At 53.4% G+C, this 16,630-nt stretch overlaps 1 protein-coding gene across 2 annotated transcripts in view; it reads left to right on the plus strand.

Moving 5' to 3' along the window:
* cyfip2 (cytoplasmic FMR1 interacting protein 2) overlaps positions 1 to 16,630 on the plus strand; it is a 127,218-nt gene that overhangs the window by 63,057 nt on the left and 47,531 nt on the right. For both annotated transcript variants that reach the window (XM_085996071.1, XM_085996072.1), the window contains exons 14-17: positions 5,946 to 6,112; positions 6,737 to 6,884; positions 11,458 to 11,611; positions 16,126 to 16,282. In XM_085996071.1, the coding sequence (XP_085852197.1) occupies positions 5,946 to 6,112; positions 6,737 to 6,884; positions 11,458 to 11,611; positions 16,126 to 16,282 (626 nt within the window). The remainder of the gene's footprint in view (positions 1 to 5,945; positions 6,113 to 6,736; positions 6,885 to 11,457; positions 11,612 to 16,125; positions 16,283 to 16,630) is intronic.

The raw sequence follows: 16,630 nt of genomic DNA on the forward strand, positions 1-16,630 counted from the left end.
CTCCGAATACCAATCGATGATACTGGTAAAGACCTTTGTGAGTGTTTATCGTGAGATACTTCCTAGAGGACTCTTCAACCTCCATCTGCAAATATGCTTGTGCCAGGTCAATTTTTGTAAAACGCTTTCCTCCAGACAGCGAGGCGAAGATGTCTTCTATCCTTGGAAGAGGATATTGTACTGTGCGAAGGACAGAGTTCACCGTCACCTTGAAATCCCCACAGATGCGAATCTTCCTTGGCTCTCCGGACTTATTGCTTAACGTTTTCTTCATGACAGGAACGATGGGTGTTACCCACTCGCTCCAGTCGACCTTAGACAACACGCCCGCCTTCTCCAGATTCTCCAGCTCTGCCTCGACAGCTGGGCGAATTGCATATGGTACCGGTCTCGCTTTGAAAAACTTGGGAACTGCATTCTCTTCTATTTTTATCGAGGCGGTTACGCCTTTAAGCGTGTCCAGTTCTTGTTGAAATACCTCTTTGGCGTTAGCTAAGATTGTTGACAATCGTCCAGGAGTGACGTCTTCATCTTTTTTACTGTCCACCGTCATTGCATGAATGGAATGCCAATCTAAGTTTATCTTCCTGATCCATTCCCGTCCCAATAACGATGGTCCACCATTTGGCAGTATGTAGAGATACAATTTCCGTATTTTCTTGCCATTGTATTCGACAGGCACCCTTATTTTTCCTCTGGGGTATACTTTTTGCCCTGTATACGTCGTCAAGATGATGGCTGTCTCTCTCAAGGGTATGTGTGAAAATAGCCGCTCGTAGTCTCGTCGATTCATGACGGTTAGCGCTGATCCTGTATCCAATTCCATTTTAACTTGGAACCCTGCTATCGTGAGGGTGACCCAAATGGTTCGGTGATCCTCTTTTGCAATTACATTGTGAAGTTTGAGACAGCTTAATCTCCTGTTCTCGGATTCACTATCGCTCATCTGGTCTTCGGAACTACAGGTAGACTATCCTTTATCCGAAAACCTCGGGACCAGCCGAGTTTCGGATAAAGGAGAATTTCGGATTTCGGAAGGTGGGTCGGCGGGGGTCCGCGGGGGGTCGTGCGCACGACTTACGCTGACGCTCAGCGTAAGTCAGTCGGGGTCGGCGGGGGTCGGGGCCGGCGGGGTACGCGGGGGGGGGGTCGGCGGTTGTCGGGGCTGGCGGGGTCCGCGGGGGGGGTCGGCGGTTGTCGGGGCCGGCGGGGTCGGCGGCTGGCGGGGTCGGCGGTTGTCGGGGCTGGCGGGGTCGGCGGTTGTCGGGGCTGGCGGGGTCCGCGGGGGGGTCGGCGGTTGTCGGGGCCGGCGGGGGGGTCGGCGGTTGTCGGGGCTGGCGGGGTCCGCGGGGGGGTCGGCGGTTGTCGGGGCCGGCGGGGGGGTCGGCGGTTGTCGGGGCTGGCGGGGTCCGCGGGGGGGTCGGCGGTTGTCGGCGGTTGTCGGGGCCGGCGGGGGGGTCGGCGGTTGTCGGGGCCGGCGGGGGGGTCGGCGGTTGTCGGGGCTGGCGGGGTCCGCGGGGGGGGTCGGCGGTTGTCGGGGCCGGCGGGGTCCGCGGGGGTTGTCGGGGCTGGCGGGGTCGGCGGTTGTCGGGGCTGGCGGGGTCGGCGGGGGGTCGTGCGCACGACTTACCCTTTATCCGAACTTCCGCAACCGGAACCCTCTAAAAACCGAAGGTTTTTTCGTTCAGCGTAAGTCGTACGCACGACTTACGCTGAACGAAAAAACCTTCGGTTTTTAGAGGGTTTCGGTTTTCGGAAGTCCGGATAAAGGGTAGTCTACCTGTACTGTCCGTCATCTTTTGTACTTTCTTGTACGGTTCCTTAGTAGCCTTTTTGTTGTCGCTGGTCTTCTTCCCAGACCTACAAACTCGTGCAATGTGTCCAATCCTCCCGCATTGTCTGCATATTTTGTCTTTGGACCAGCAGTCCTTCTGGTCATGGTTAGTTCTGCCGCAGCGATAACATTTTGCAAATCCCCGTGTCATTTCGTGGGTGCCGTATTCCTGCGGTTTTTGTTGAATTTCTGCAGCTCCCCTGGCTGCTGCTTCATACGATACTGCCACGCTGAAAGCCTTATCTAGCGTCAGCTCTTTTTCTGAGAGTAACTTCTTCTGTGTTCCTTCACTCAGGAGTCAACAGACAAATTTGTCCCATAGGGTATCTGCCAGTCCTGCTCCGAACTGGCAGTGCTTTGATAGCTTGCGTAGTTCCGTAAGATACTCAGCATTGCTCTCATCTTTGTGCTGAGTTCTCCTGTGGAATTTAAATCTTTCTGCTATCAACAGCGGTGCAGGGTTTAAGTGTTCCTGTAGAACAGCAACAATTTCATTAAAACTCTTCGCCTTCGGTTTGGCTGGAGTAATCAGATCCCGCAATAGGCCGTACGTTCTAGCGCCCATTAAGTTTAGCAATATCGATGCCTTTTCCCCTCCGCTATTTCGTTTGCCTCGAAATATACCTCGACTCTTTCCACATACGTGGTCCAGTCCTCTAATGTATTATCAAAAGCAGTGATACAGCCAGTCTTTGGCATCTTGCAAATCTAAAATGGCGCCTCCCGCGCTTTGTCTTCTTCCCCGCTGTTGTTAGCGCTGCTTTCCACGGTTTCCTGCGCGTTAAATATTGATTCTTTTTCTTTTATTATTTTCCCGTCGTGGAGCGGACCCTCTGGGACACTTCCCTCCCTCTTCTTAGGTCCGAACGCTGCCCGGCTTCGAAACACCAGCCGCGCCCTGTATGCTCCACCCTCTCTCTCTCTTTGCTTCCCGACTCGCTGCCCGGCCCCGTTGAAAGGCCACCCGATCGAGCTTCAGCCCGCCGCAGCCCAGGAAGGATCAGAGCACTACCTGCCACCAGCCCGATTAGCTGGGAAACCACGGACCGAGGAACCCAGCCTGGCTCTGGACAATCTCTCCTGCAAGTTTTGAACCCGATGATTGACGGTCGACGCCCGTTTCTCGAGTTTCAATGGACTCTTTTTTTCTTTCTTCTGGCTCCGACCTTCAACAACGTCGTCGGAGCTGCTGCCGAGTTGCAGGTAAGTACGTTTCTTACTCGTCGCCAGTGTTAAGTCCGTGAATGATTGAGACACGGACTAGCAGGAGAGAAAACAAACATCTTTACTGGTGAAAGGCAATAACGAAACTAAAAAACAGAGGCTCTCTAGCGCCTTTTATACAGGGGTGGTCACTGCCGGTACTGCAGTCTGAGACAAGTTATTCTCTTAAAGGTACATACACAACAAGAAGGTCATGAGCTCGAGCCCCATAATCCAGGGTCACACTCCAGTGCAGTACTGAGTGAGCTCTGCACTGTCGGAGGAGCAGTACTGAGGGAGCGCCGCACTGTCGGAGGGGCAGTACTGAGGGAGCGCTGCACTGTCGGGGGGCAGTACTGAGGGAGTGCTGCACTGTCGGAGGGGCAGTACTGAGGGAGCGCCGCACTGTCGGAGGGGCCGTCTTTCGGGTGAGACCCCGTCTACACTCTGAGGTGGATGTAGAAGATCCCATGGCATTATTGCAAGGAAGAGTCGGGAGTTATCCCTCAATCAACATCAGTAAAGCAGATGATCTGGCCAGTATCACATTGCTGTTTGTGGGAACTTGCTGTTCTCAAATTGGCTGCCATGTTTCCCACATTACAACAGTGACTACACTTCAAAAATTGTCTGTCGAACGCTTTGGGACGTCCTGCGCTGTGTAAAGTTATGGCACTGACGTCAAAACATGAGGGAGTAGCTGCCAGGAGTAAACATTTCGTCCAATACTGTGTGTCACCATAGGAACAGGAGGAGGCCCATTCAGCCCCTCGAGCCTGTTACACAGGAACAGGAGGAGCCCATTCAGCCCCTCGAGCCTGTTGCACAGGAACAGGAGGAGGCCATTCAGCCCCTCGAGCCTGTTACACAGGGACAGGAGGAGCCCATTCAGCCCCTTGAGCCTGTTGCACAGGAACAGGGGGAGGCCATTCAGCCCCTCGAGCCTGTTACACAGGAACAGGAGGAGCCCATTCAGCCCCTCGAGCCTGTTGCACAGGAACAGGAGGAGGCCATTCAGCCCCTTGAGCCTGTTACACAGGAACAGGAGGAGGCCATTCAGCCCCTCGAGCCTGTTACACAGGAACAGGAGGAGGCCATTCAGCCCCTTGAGCCTGTTACACAGGTACAGGAGGAGGCCATTCAGCCCCTTGAGCCTGTTGCACAGGAACAGGAGGAGGCCCATTCAGCCCCTCGAGCCTGTTACACAGGTACAGGAGGAGGCCATTCAGCCCCTCGAGCCTGTTACACAGGAACAGGAGGCCCATTCAGCCCCTCGAGCCTGCTCCGCCAATCATGACTCTTCTGCACCTCAAATCCATTTACCTGCCTTTGCGCTATATCTCTTGTTAAGACAAGTTAAGCAACGCCTTTATTTCAAAATTCTCATCCTTGTTTTCAAATCTCTCCATGGCCCTCGCCCCTCCCTATCTCTGTAATCTCCTCCAGCCCTACAACCCCCCGAGATATCCGCGCTCCTCTAATTCTGCCCTCTTGAGCATCCCTGATCATAATCGCTCCACCATTGGTGGCCGGGCCTTCTGTTGCCTGGACCCTGAGCTCTGGAATTCCCTCCCTAAACCTCTCCGCCTCTCTCTGCTCCTTTTAAAACCCACCTCTTTGACCAAGCTTTTGATCACCTGCCCTAATTTATCCTTATGTGGCTCGGTGTCAAATTTTGTTTGATGATAATCGCTCCTGTGAAGCACCCTGGGACGTTTCACTACACTACAGGCGCTATATAAATACAAAGTTGTTGTTGTAGTCGTCGGCTTGATCCCCTCACCCAACAAAAATCTGTCGATCTCAGTTTTGAAAGCTCCAATTAACCCCCAGCCTCAACAGCTTTTTGGGGGCGAGAGTTCCAGATTTCCACCACCCTTTGTGTGAAGAAGTGCTTCCTGACATCACCCCTGAACGGCCCGGCTCTCATTTTAAGGTTCTGCCCCCTTGTTCTGGACTCCCCCCAACAGAGGAAATAGTTTCTCTCTCTCGACCCGATCAACTCCTTTAATCATCTTAAACACCTCGATTAGATCGCCCCTTAATCTTCTAAACTCGAGGGATTCCAAGCCTATTTTATGCAACCTGTCCTCGTGATTTAACCCTTTAAACCCCGGTATCATTCTGGTGAATCTGGGCTACTCCCCCTCCGAGGCCGAGATATCCTTCCCGAGGGGCGGGGCCCAGAAAAAGAAAGGCTTGCATTTCTATATCGCCTTTCATGAGCACCGGACGTCCCAAAGCGCTTTACAGTTAGTGAAGTACTTTTTGAAGTGTAGTCACTGTTGGAATGTAGGAAATGCGGCAGCTGATTTGCGCACAGCAAGCTCCCACAAACAGCAATGTGATAAATGACCAGATAATCTGTTGTTGTAATATTGGTTGCTGATTTTGATGTTGAGAACTGAACACAGTTTCCAGATGGGGTCTAACTAAAGCTCTGTACAACTGAAGCATCACTTCCTCACTTTCCAAGCCCTGTGTTATAAGAACAGATTATAGCACGCTGCGAAAACTGTAATTGTACTTTTCGTTGTTTAGGAGTTTGGTGATCACTAAGAGAGGGTTTTCTGTGGGTTAGGAGCTTCAAGGTGATTAACCCCCTCCTGGCCCTCTGGCTCCCCCCCCCTCCTCGCCCTCTGCCCTCGCCCTCTGGCCCCCCCCCCCCCTCGCCCTCTGGGCCCCCCCTCCTCGCCCTCTGACACCCTCCTCGCCTTCTGACCCCCCCTCCTCCTGGCCCTCTGACCCCCCTCCTTGCCCTCTGAACCCCCCTCCTTGCCCTCTGAACCCCCCTCCTTGTCCTCTCGTACAGCGGGAGACCAGTGAGCTGACCCAGTGTGAGGGCAGAGCGGCCGGTTTCCTGGGCTTGCGACACTCACCGCGATGTTGCTCTGCTCTGTTGCTGCAGGTGATTGCGATGATTAAAGGGCTGCAGGTGCTGATGGGTAGGATGGAGAGTGTCTTCAACCAGGCAATCCGCAACACCATCTACGCAGCCCTGCAGGACTTTGCTCAGGTCACCCTGAGAGAGCCACTCCGACAGGCCACTCGGAAAAAGAAAAACGTCCTGATCAGGTACTGGCGGGGGGGAGGAGGGAGGGGGGGTTAGTGGGAGGGAGGGGGGTCAGCGGGGGGAGGGGAGGAGAGGGGGGTCAGCGGGGGGAGGGGAGGAGAGGGGGGTCATCGGAGGGAGGCGGGGGGTCAGCGGGGGGAGAGGCGGAGGGCGGGGGGTCAGCAGGGGGAGGGGAGGAGGGAGGGGGGTCAGCGGGGGGAGGGGAGGAGAGGGGGGTCAGCGGGGGGAGGGGAGGAGAGGGGGGTCAGCAGGGGGAGGGGAGGAGGGAGGGGGGTCAGCAGGGGGAGGGGAGGGGGGTCAGCGGAGGGGAGGAGGAGGGTGGGGGGTCAGCGGGGGGAGGAGTGGGAGGGGGAGGGGAGGCACGTACTGTTTATTGCTGTCATGTCTGAGGTTTGGAGCTTCACTATTTCAGTGTTGATGCTTTTTTTTGCTTTTGGAACTACTTCGTAGAAGTTGTTTTTATCATCGATTATAAAAGCATTTACCCTGAGGCAGGCTGGGAAAGTGTTGAATACTCTGAATGTTGAGCCTGTCAGGGTGGCGATCTCGGTGCTGGGGAACTTTCCATTTCAGGCACTCGGTCTTTACTCCAGCTGAAACTCTCGACTTTGCTTCTTCTCCCCCAGTGTCCTTCAGGCGATCCGGAAGACCATCTGCGACTGGGAAAGTGGGCGGGAGCCTCCCAATGATCCCTGTCTGAAGGGGGAGAAGGATCCCAAAGGTGGTTTTGACATTAAAGTACCTCGCCGTGCCGTCGGACCCTCCAGTACCCAGGTTCGGTTTGATTCTATGTGACAATATCACGACCTTCTCTGTAGTGTCTGCTGTGGCTCAGTGGGCAGCACTCTCGCCTCAGAGTCAGAAGGTTGTGGGTTCGAGCCCCTTTCCAGAGACTTGGGCACAAATCCAGGCTGACACTCCAGTGCAGTACTGAGGGAGTGCTGCACTGTCGGAGGGGCAGTACTGAGGGAGTGCTGCCCTGTTGGAGGGGCAGTACTGAGGGAGCGCCGCACTGTCGGAGGGGCAGGACTGAGGGAGCGCCGCACTGTTGGAGGGGCAGTACTGAGGGAACGCTGCACTGTCGGAGGGGCAGTACTGAGGGAGTGCTGCCCTTTCGGAGGGGCAGTACTGAGGGAGCGCTGCACTGTCGGAGGGGCAGTACTGAGGGAGTGCTGCCCTTTCGGAGGGGCAGTCTTTCGGATGAAATGTTAAACCGAGGCCCCATCTGCCCTTTCGAGTGGACGTAAAAGATCCTATTACGTCTATTCAAAGAAGAGCAGGGGGAGTTCTCCCGGTGTCCTAGTCAATATTTATCCCTCAACCAACATCATTAAAACAAATTTTCTGGTCATTATCACGTTGTTTGTGGGAGCTTGCTGTGCGCAAATTGGCTGTTCCATTTCCTACATTACAACAGTGACTACATTTCAAAAGTACTTAATAACAACAGAAAACGCTGGAAAAACTCAGAAGGCCAGGGCAGCATCCGTGGAGAGAGAAATGGAGTTAACGTTTCAGGATAGTACTTGATTGACTATAAAGCGCTTTGGGACATCCTGATGTCAGGGACTGCGCTGTAGAAATGCGAGTCATTTCCGTTCCTTCCAAATGTAACTATTGGAATGCACCGTGTTCACTGACTTCCCCAAATGCAGATCTTACAAACCAGGACTCGACGGGAGCGGCTAGCGGGAAGACCCATTGTAGCTGCCTGTGCAGGACTGGGGGTGGGGGGGGTGGGGGGGGATCAAGCTGCTCACCCACAGTATAAAAACACTCTTAGATTCACATTACTCACTGATGATGGGCCTCTCTGGCACTGGACCAGGTGTGTCTGTCCCCTCAGGAATCCACACCTCAACAGGTGTCTGTCCCCACAGGACTCCGCACCTCAACAGGTGTCTGTCCCCACAGGACTCCGCACCTCAACAGGTGTCTGTCCCCACAGGACTCCGCACCTCAACAGGTGTCTGTCCCCTCAGGAATCCACACCTCAACAGGTGTCTGTCCCCTCAGGAATCCACACCGCAACAGGTGTCTGTCCCCTCAGGAATCCACACCTCAACAGGTGTCTGTCCCCACAGGAATCCACACCTCAACAGGTGTCTGTCCCCTCAGGAATCCACACCGCAACAGGTGTCTGTCCCCTCAGGAATCCACACCTCAACAGGTGTCTGTCCCCACAGGAATCCACACCTCAACAGGTGTCTGTCCCCTCAGGAATCCACACCTCAACAGGTGTCTGTCCCCACAGGACTCCGCACCTCAACAGGTGTCTGTCCCCACAGGAATCCACACCTCAACAGGTGTCTGTCCCCTCAGGAATCCACACCTCAACAGGTGTCTGTCCCCACAGGACTCCGCACCTCAACAGGTGTCTGTCCCCACAGGACTCCGCACCTCAACAGGTGTCTGTCCCCACAGGACTCCGCACCTCAACAGGTGTCTGTCCCCTCAGGAATCCGCACCTCAACAGGTGTCTGTCCCCTCAGGAATCCGCACCTCAACAGGTGTCTGTCCCCTCAGGACTCCACACCTCAACAGGTGTCTGTCCCCTCAGGAATCCACACCGCAACAGGTGTCTGTCCCCTCAGGAATCCACACCTCAACAGGTGTCTGTCCCCTCAGGACTCCACACCTCAACAGGTGTCTGTCCCCTCAGGAATCCACACCTCAACAGGTGTCTGTCCCCACAGGAATCCACACCTCAACAGGTGTCTGTCCCCTCAGGAATCCACACCTCAACAGGTGTCTGTCCCCACAGGAATCCACACCTCAACAGGTGTCTGTCCCCTCAGGAATCCACACCTCAACAGGTGTCTGTCCCCTCAGGAATCCACACCTCAACAGGTGTCTGTCCCCACAGGAATCCACACCTCAACAGGTGTCTGTCCCCTCAGGAATCCGCACCTCAATAGGTGTCTGTCCTCTCAGGAATCCACACCGCAACAGGTGTCTGTCCCCACAGGAATCCACACCGCAACAGGTGTCTGTCCCCTCAGGACTCCACACCTCCACAGGTGTCTGTCCCCTCAGGACTCCACACCTCCACAGGTGTCTGTCCCCTCAGGAATCCACACCGCAACAGGTGTCTGTCCCCTCAGGACTCCACACCTCAACAGGTGTCTGTCCCCTCAGGAATCCACACCGCAACAGGTGTCTGTCCCCACAGGAATCCACACCGCAACAGGTGTCTGTCCCCTCAGGACTCCACACCTCAACAGGTGTCTGTCCCCTCAGGAATCCACACCTCAACAGGTGTCTGTCCCCTCAGGAATCCACACCTCAACAGGTGTCTGTCCCCTCGGGACTCCACCTCAACAGGTGTCTGTCCCCACAGGACTCCGCACCTCAACAGGTGTCTGTCCCCTCAGGAATCCACCTCAACAGGTGTCTGTCCCCACAGGACTCCGCACCTCAACAGGTGTCTGTCCCCACAGGAATCCGCACCTCAACAGGTGTCTGTCCCCTCAGGAATCCGCACCTCAACAGGTGTCTGTCCCCACAGGAATCCACCTCAACAGGTGTCTGTCCCCTCAGGAATCCGCACCTCAACAGGTGTCTGTCCCCTCAGGAATCCGCACCTCAACAGGTGTCTGTCCCCTCAGGAATCCACACCTCAACAGGTGTCTGTCCCCTCAGGAATCCGCACCTCAATAGGTGTCTGTCCCCTCAGGAATCCACACCTCAACAGGTGTCTGTCCCCTCAGGACTCCACACCTCAACAGGTGTCTGTCCCCTCAGGAATCCACACCTCAACAGGTGTCTGTCCCCTCAGGAATCCACACCTCAACAGGTGTCTGTCCCCTCAGGACTCCGCACCTCAACAGGTGTCTGTCCCCTCAGGAATCCACGCCTCAACAGGTGTCTGTCCCCTCAGGAATCCACACCTCAACAGGTGTCTGTCCCCTCAGGAATCCACACCTCAACAGGTGTCTGTCCCCTCAGGAATCCACACCTCAACAGGTGTCTGTCCCCTCAGGACTCCGCACCTCAACAGGTGTCTGTCCCCACAGGAATCCACACCTCAACAGGTGTCTGTCCCCACAGGAATCCACACCTCAACAAGTGTCTGTCCCCTCAGGAATCCACACCTCAACAGGTGTCTGTCCCCTCAGGAATCCACACCTCAACAGGTGTCTGTCCCCTCAGGAATCCACACCTCAACAGGTGTCTGTCCCCTCAGGAATCCACACCTCAACAGGTGTCTGTCCCCACAGGAATCCACACCTCAACAGGTGTCTGTCCCCTCAGGAATCCACACCTCAACAGGTGTCTGTCCCCACAGGAATCCGCACCTCCACAGGTGTCTGTCCCCTCAGGAATCCACACCTCAACAGGTGTCTGTCCCCACAGGAATCCACCTCAACAGGTGTCTGTCCCCACAGGAATCCACCTCAACAAGTGTCTGTCCCCTTGGGACTCCGCACCTCAACAGGTGTCTGTCCCCTCAGGAATCCACACCTCAACAGGTGTCTGTCCCCTCAGGAATCCACACCTCCACAGGTGTCTGTCCCCTCAGGAATCCACCTCAACAGGTGTCTGTCCCCTCAGGAATCCACACCTCCACAGGTGTCTGTCCCCTCAGGAATCCACACCACCTCAACAGGTGTCTGTCCCCTCGGGACTCCGCACCTCAACAGGTGTCTGTCCCCACAGGAATCCGCACCTCAACAGGTGTCTGTCCCCTCAGGAATCCACACCTCCACAGGTGTCTGTCCCCTCAGGAATCCACACCTCCACAGGTGTCTGTCCCCTCAGGAATCCACACCTCAACAGGTGTCTGTCCCCTCGGGACTCCACACCTCAACAGGTGTCTGTCCCCTCGGGACTCCACACCACCTCAACAGGTGTCTGTCCCCACAGGAATCCACACCTCAACAGGTGTCTGTCCCCTCAGGAATCCACACCTCAACAGACGTCTGTCCCCTCAGGACTCCGCACCTCAACAGGTGTCTGTCCTCTCAGGAATCCACACCTCAACAGACGTCTGTCCTCTCAGGAATCCACACCTCAACAGACGTCTGTCCTCTCAGGACTCCACACCTCAACAGCTGTCTGTCCCCACAGGAATCCACATCACCTCAACAGGTGTATGTGTCCTATCTCCCTGTTCCCCACAACAGGATTTGGGGAATTGGGAAAGGGTCCCCCAACCTATTATTGACATGGGCCCTCTTGGATCTTTCTATGCCACTGTGAAGTGCCGATCCCACAATTGGTTCCCATATATCAACGTCTCTACTGTTTAGGATCAGGTGACAACTGGGTAGAGTAAGTTTCTCCTTTTAATGGTTTACTGCTTGTCCGAGGTCATGCACTGACTGACTGGTCTCCCCATTTCTAGCTGTACATGGTGAGGACCATGCTGGAGTCGCTCATTGCTGACAAGAGTGGTTCTAAGAAGACGTTACGCAGCAGTCTCGATGGTCCCATTGTGGTCGCTATCGAGGACTTTCATAAACAGTCTTTCTTCCACACCCACCTCTTGAACTTCAGTGGTAAGTGGTGCCTGAGTGTCTCTTCTCCAACCTTTAACGAAACGCATTGTAATGTCGGTGCAGGCTCGATGGGCCGAAATGGCCTCTATCTGCACTGTGGGGTTTCTGTGATTCTGTGATTTCTGTGAAAGACTTGCAGTTATACACGTCTTATCCAATGTCTCCAGAACCTCAAAGTGCTTCACGCACACACGTGCAGTGACTGCTGTTATATGGGGACAAGCCAACTTCCATTCCTCCACAACGAGATACCATGAGCAGCAGAGATTAGAGGAATGATCAGGCCAAACAAAAGCAAAATACTGCGGATGCTGGAAATCTTGAAATAAAAACAGAAAATGCTGGAAAGACTCAGCAGGTCAGGCAGGCTGAATGGCGAGAGAAACAGAGTCAATGTTTCAGGTCTGTGACCTTTCGTCAGAACTGGGAGAGGTGAAGGGGGAAAAATTGAGTGGGGGCGCTACAATTAGCGCCCCCGTGGCTGAAATTGAATGGTAGCGCCCCATGAGGGAAGCGGGGTGCTACTGGAAGCGTCCCGCTTCCCGCTTGGGGCGCTGCAGTACATCGCGCCGCGGTATTGCAGGCCTTCCTCCCCTTCTTAAAGGGGAGGGGCCTTGCGCAGCGCGACCGGGGCCCACTGGGCCACCAGGGATCGGGAGTGCCGGCAAATGAGCCCGGCACTTGGAGTGTTGGGCTCACGGAGAGCAGCCGACACCCCGAGGGGGTGGAGGGGGAGGCTTCACGGGGGACGGGAGCGGGGGCAGGGGCTGGCAGGCGGCCAGCAACAAAAATGGCCACCCGGCACCTCCCCTTTAACTAGCGCCGCCCCGGCCGCAGGTAGGCCCCCTGGACCCTGTCAGACATAGCGTCTGGCAGTAAGTCAGGGGTGCCACCGAAAATCGCGAGCGGGGTGCTGTGCACGGCAATGATGTCATCGCTGGCGACGCTGCGCCGCGGGGCGCTAACGGTTACTGCCGCCGCTAACCTCCCGCTGAGTTTCGCGGGAGGCGCTGGCGGTGCCGCGCCCGGGCGCTAGTTGCTTTGTGCCCCGTTAGTGCATGTTAGGACGCTAACAGGAGGCGCAAAGCAACCGAATTTTTCCCCCGAACAGTTTTTAAGCAAGTGCAGAGCCAGAGTAAGGGAAGGGGGGAAGGACAGAACAAAGGGGCTCTGTGATAGGGTGGAGGACAGGAGCAATTATATCCAAAACATGAAGGGGTGAATTTAAACGGAATTTGGAATTTGACCTGAATGACCAGGTCGTCTGTTTTTGGGGATGTTGGTCAGGATACTGGGAGAACATGCAGAAGTTGAAGGGTAGGTAAAGACCACCTGGTCCATCCAGGCTGCTTCACTACCACCATGTCCTAAGCATCGTAACTTGCAACACCCAACACCCACCAGCAGTCATGTCCTCTCCTGGGAGAGGGAACGACTTCAGATAAAAACCCACGGCCGAGTTAGAGAGAAAAAAAATCTGGAACATTCCTCGCTGACCCCCTCAAGTAACCATAACTAGTCCAGGAGAGCTTGCAAGTTATATCGCTTATTATTCCACCTACTTTATTGATATACCTATCAATTCGTCCAATAAAAAGCGACGAGTTAGGAACGTAACTAAAGGTTTTTATTGACTAAATAACAGAGCCCACCCTCGTGGGTGATCGGGTCCAACAAGGAGGAATACCAGCCAGTCGACTACCTTTATACCTGGGCAGGTAGGTGGAGCCATGGGCGGAGTCGGAGGTGGTCAGCCCAGGTATAACAGCGCGACAAGAGGCGACCTCGTATCGTGATACAACAGTGATAACGGTGATAACAATACAACAGTGATAACTATAGTGTAACGATAAAAGTGGTTTACCACATTTATATAGTCACAGAATCTCTCAGCACAGAAGGAAGCCATTTGGCCCATCGTGCCTGTGCCAGCTCTTTGAACGAGCTCTCTGTGGTGTATGTAACCTGTTCCACCTTAAGAGAACTTAAGCCTGTTCCACCTTAAGAGATGTACTACTTTCTCTGGCTGCTGTATACGTAATACCGGTGGTGACCACCGGTATATAAGTACTGTGTAGTGATATTGCTGTTAGTATAGCCCTGACCTCCAACTAGTAAAGACCTGTTGAAACGTTATTCTTGTAGTCTGTGTCAGTAATTAATCTTAAATACAACTAGAACACACAGACTTAACACTCTCCAATTAGTCCCACTCCCCCCTGCTCTTTCCCCAGAGCCCTGCTAATCAGTTCTCTTCATGTAATGTCCAATTGCCTGTTGAAAGTTCTTGTGGAATCTGATTCCACCGCCCTTTCAGGTAGTGCGTCCCAGATCTTGACAACGTCTCCGCCCCAGCCAGGAACTAGTCCAGTTCCCTTCTGAAGATTTGCAGTGAATCGGTATTTACTGCACGAGCCAGCAACCTGTTCCATTGGTCCAGAAGGTGCTCCTGACATCTAGCCTAGCCCTCCCCTTGTGCAGCTTATACACGTGGTCCTCCCTGACCTGTGGACACAGTCTGGTCCCTTCATTATTTTATTCATTAGATAATTGAAGGGGTGATCTAATCGAGGTGTTTGAGATGATTAAAGGATTTGACAGGGTCGAGAGAGAGAAACTATTTCCTCTGGTGGGGGGAGTCCAGAACAAGGGGGGCAGAACCTTAAAATTAGAGCCAGGCCGTTCAGGGGTGATGTCAGGAAGCACTTCTTCACACAAAGGGTGGTGGAAATCTGGAACTCTCTCCCCCAAAATGCTGTGGATGCTGAGGGTCAATTAAAATTTTCAAGACCTGAGGTCGATAGATTTTTGACCTGAGGTCGATAGATTTTTGACCTGAGGTCGATAGATTTTTGTTGGGTGAGACTATCGAGGGATATGGAGCAAAGGCGGGTTGATGGAGTTGAGGTACAGATCCGCCATGTTCTGACAGAATTGCGGAACAGGCTGGAGGGGCTGAATGGCCTCCCGCTCCTGAATATTGATTTCTTATTGATAGAACCAATTGAGAAGATTCACTAAATGTGGTTTCCGATTACAAGTGAACTTTTTCTGAAACCTATTTACTGTATTTACGGGGTAACTAAATGGGAACTTAACTGTCGCAAGATTGTGGGAGATGAATTTCTAAAGATGTTTCATTTAATCTAACTTTAATCCGAAAACTGTATTCAACAAATTGTCGAAGGAAATCCGTCATTACATCGCCTAATGACGGAGGAGGATGTTTTTTGTAACGTCGCTTGGAAACAAGATAGTTCCCATGGTAACCGAGTAACCCTCCAGCCCACAAAACACTCGTTTAAAAACTGAAAACTGCGTCTCTTCTGTGGAGAATCCTGGCTGTGTCGCGATTTATGTAACGTCTGTGAAAAGGAGAGAAAAACAACAAACAGAATGATTTTCAAAATGGAAAATTCTGGGGGTCCAAGGTGGTCCTTCGGGTCTTGTGTACAGCCCAATATCTGAATAAAACTGCCGACTGGATCTCAGGAAGTGCAGTGTCTCCGATTCAGACCGTTCGATTATTCACGGCTCAGTGTAGATTATTGAACAATTGATTCATAAAAGGACATTGAGTTGAAATCGTTCTGCATTGTGTCTGTTTTTCGGGTGCAAAACACAGCTGTGGGATCGACTGCGCCCAATCTGCATGGGTTTTGGGCCGATTGCTAAATTCGTGGGACCCATATAGGCATCCTGGGCAGCCACCTAAAACCAGCATTCGGCCCCCACATCAACATATTCAAGCGGCTGTGGGAGGAGATTAAATGGGTGGGGAGAGTCCATGATAGGGGAGAGTGTACATGGGCTGTGGGAGGAGATTAAATGGGTGGGGAGAGTCCATGATAGGGGAGAGTGTACATGGGCTGTGGGAGGAGATTAAATGGGTGGGTAGAGTCCATGATAGGGGAGAGTGTACATGGGCTGTGGGAGGAGATTCAATGGGTGGGGAGAGTCCATGATAGGGGAGAGTGTACATGGGCTGTGGGAGGAGATTAAATGGGTGGGTAGAGTCTGTGATAGGGGAGAGTGTACATGGGCTGTGGGAGGAGATTAAATGGGTGGGGAGAGCGTACATGGGCTGTGGGAGGAGATTAAATGGGTGGGGAGAGTCCAGGATAGGGGAGAGTGTACATGGGCTGTGGGAGGAGATTAAATGGGTGGGTGGAGTCTGTGATAGGGGAGAGTGTACATGGGCTGAGGGAGGAGATTAAATGGGTGGGTAGAGTCCATGATAGGGGAGGGTGTACATGGGCTGTGGGAGGAGATTAAATGGGTGGGTTGAGTCTGTGATAGGGGAGAGTGTACATGGGCTGTGGGAGGAGATTAAATGGGTGGGTTGAGTCTGTGATAGGGGAGAGTGTACATGGGCTGTGGGAGTATTGGGATTGATGGTCCTTTCCTCATTCTACCCTGTCCTAGTGTTCTCGATGATGGTTAATTCCAGCTCTGTGAATGCGGTTACTTCGAGCAATGTTTCACCTGATTGTTGTGGATTGTCCTTGTTTCAGAGTCCCTCCAGCACTGTTGCGATTTGTCCCAGCTCTGGTTCAGAGAGTTCTTCCTGGAGCTGACCATGGGCCGGAGAATCCAGTTCCCCATCGAGATGTCAATGCCGTGGATCCTGACTGACCACATTCTGGAGACCAAAGAACCGTCTATGATGGAGTAAAGTTTGTTTCTTGCATTCTGCCACTTGAGTTTTCCACCAATCACCGTGGGGGAAACATTCAGTAACGTGATCATCTCGAACGTTTCCTCTCCTCAGTGTTTCTGACGATTGTAAACACAGACTCTCAAATCACTGAATGGAGGAAATATTCAAAACCGCTGAATAATAATAATAATAATTCAACTTTATTGTCATTGCACAAGTACATGAACAACGAAATGTGATCTTGCAAGCTCCCATGACTGGGAGAAGCAAAGCCGCTGCGTCGGTGCGCGCCGCCATTCCATTTCCACCATTCCTCCTGTCCGACAATCTTCAGCCCAACGCCCGGGCCTGCTCACTAG

The sequence above is a fragment of the Somniosus microcephalus genome, chromosome 8 (genome assembly GCF_052327205.1).
Source record: "Somniosus microcephalus isolate GS21.2 chromosome 8, FLI_Smic_1.0, whole genome shotgun sequence".
NCBI classification, from domain to species: Eukaryota; Metazoa; Chordata; class Chondrichthyes; order Squaliformes; family Somniosidae; genus Somniosus; species Somniosus microcephalus.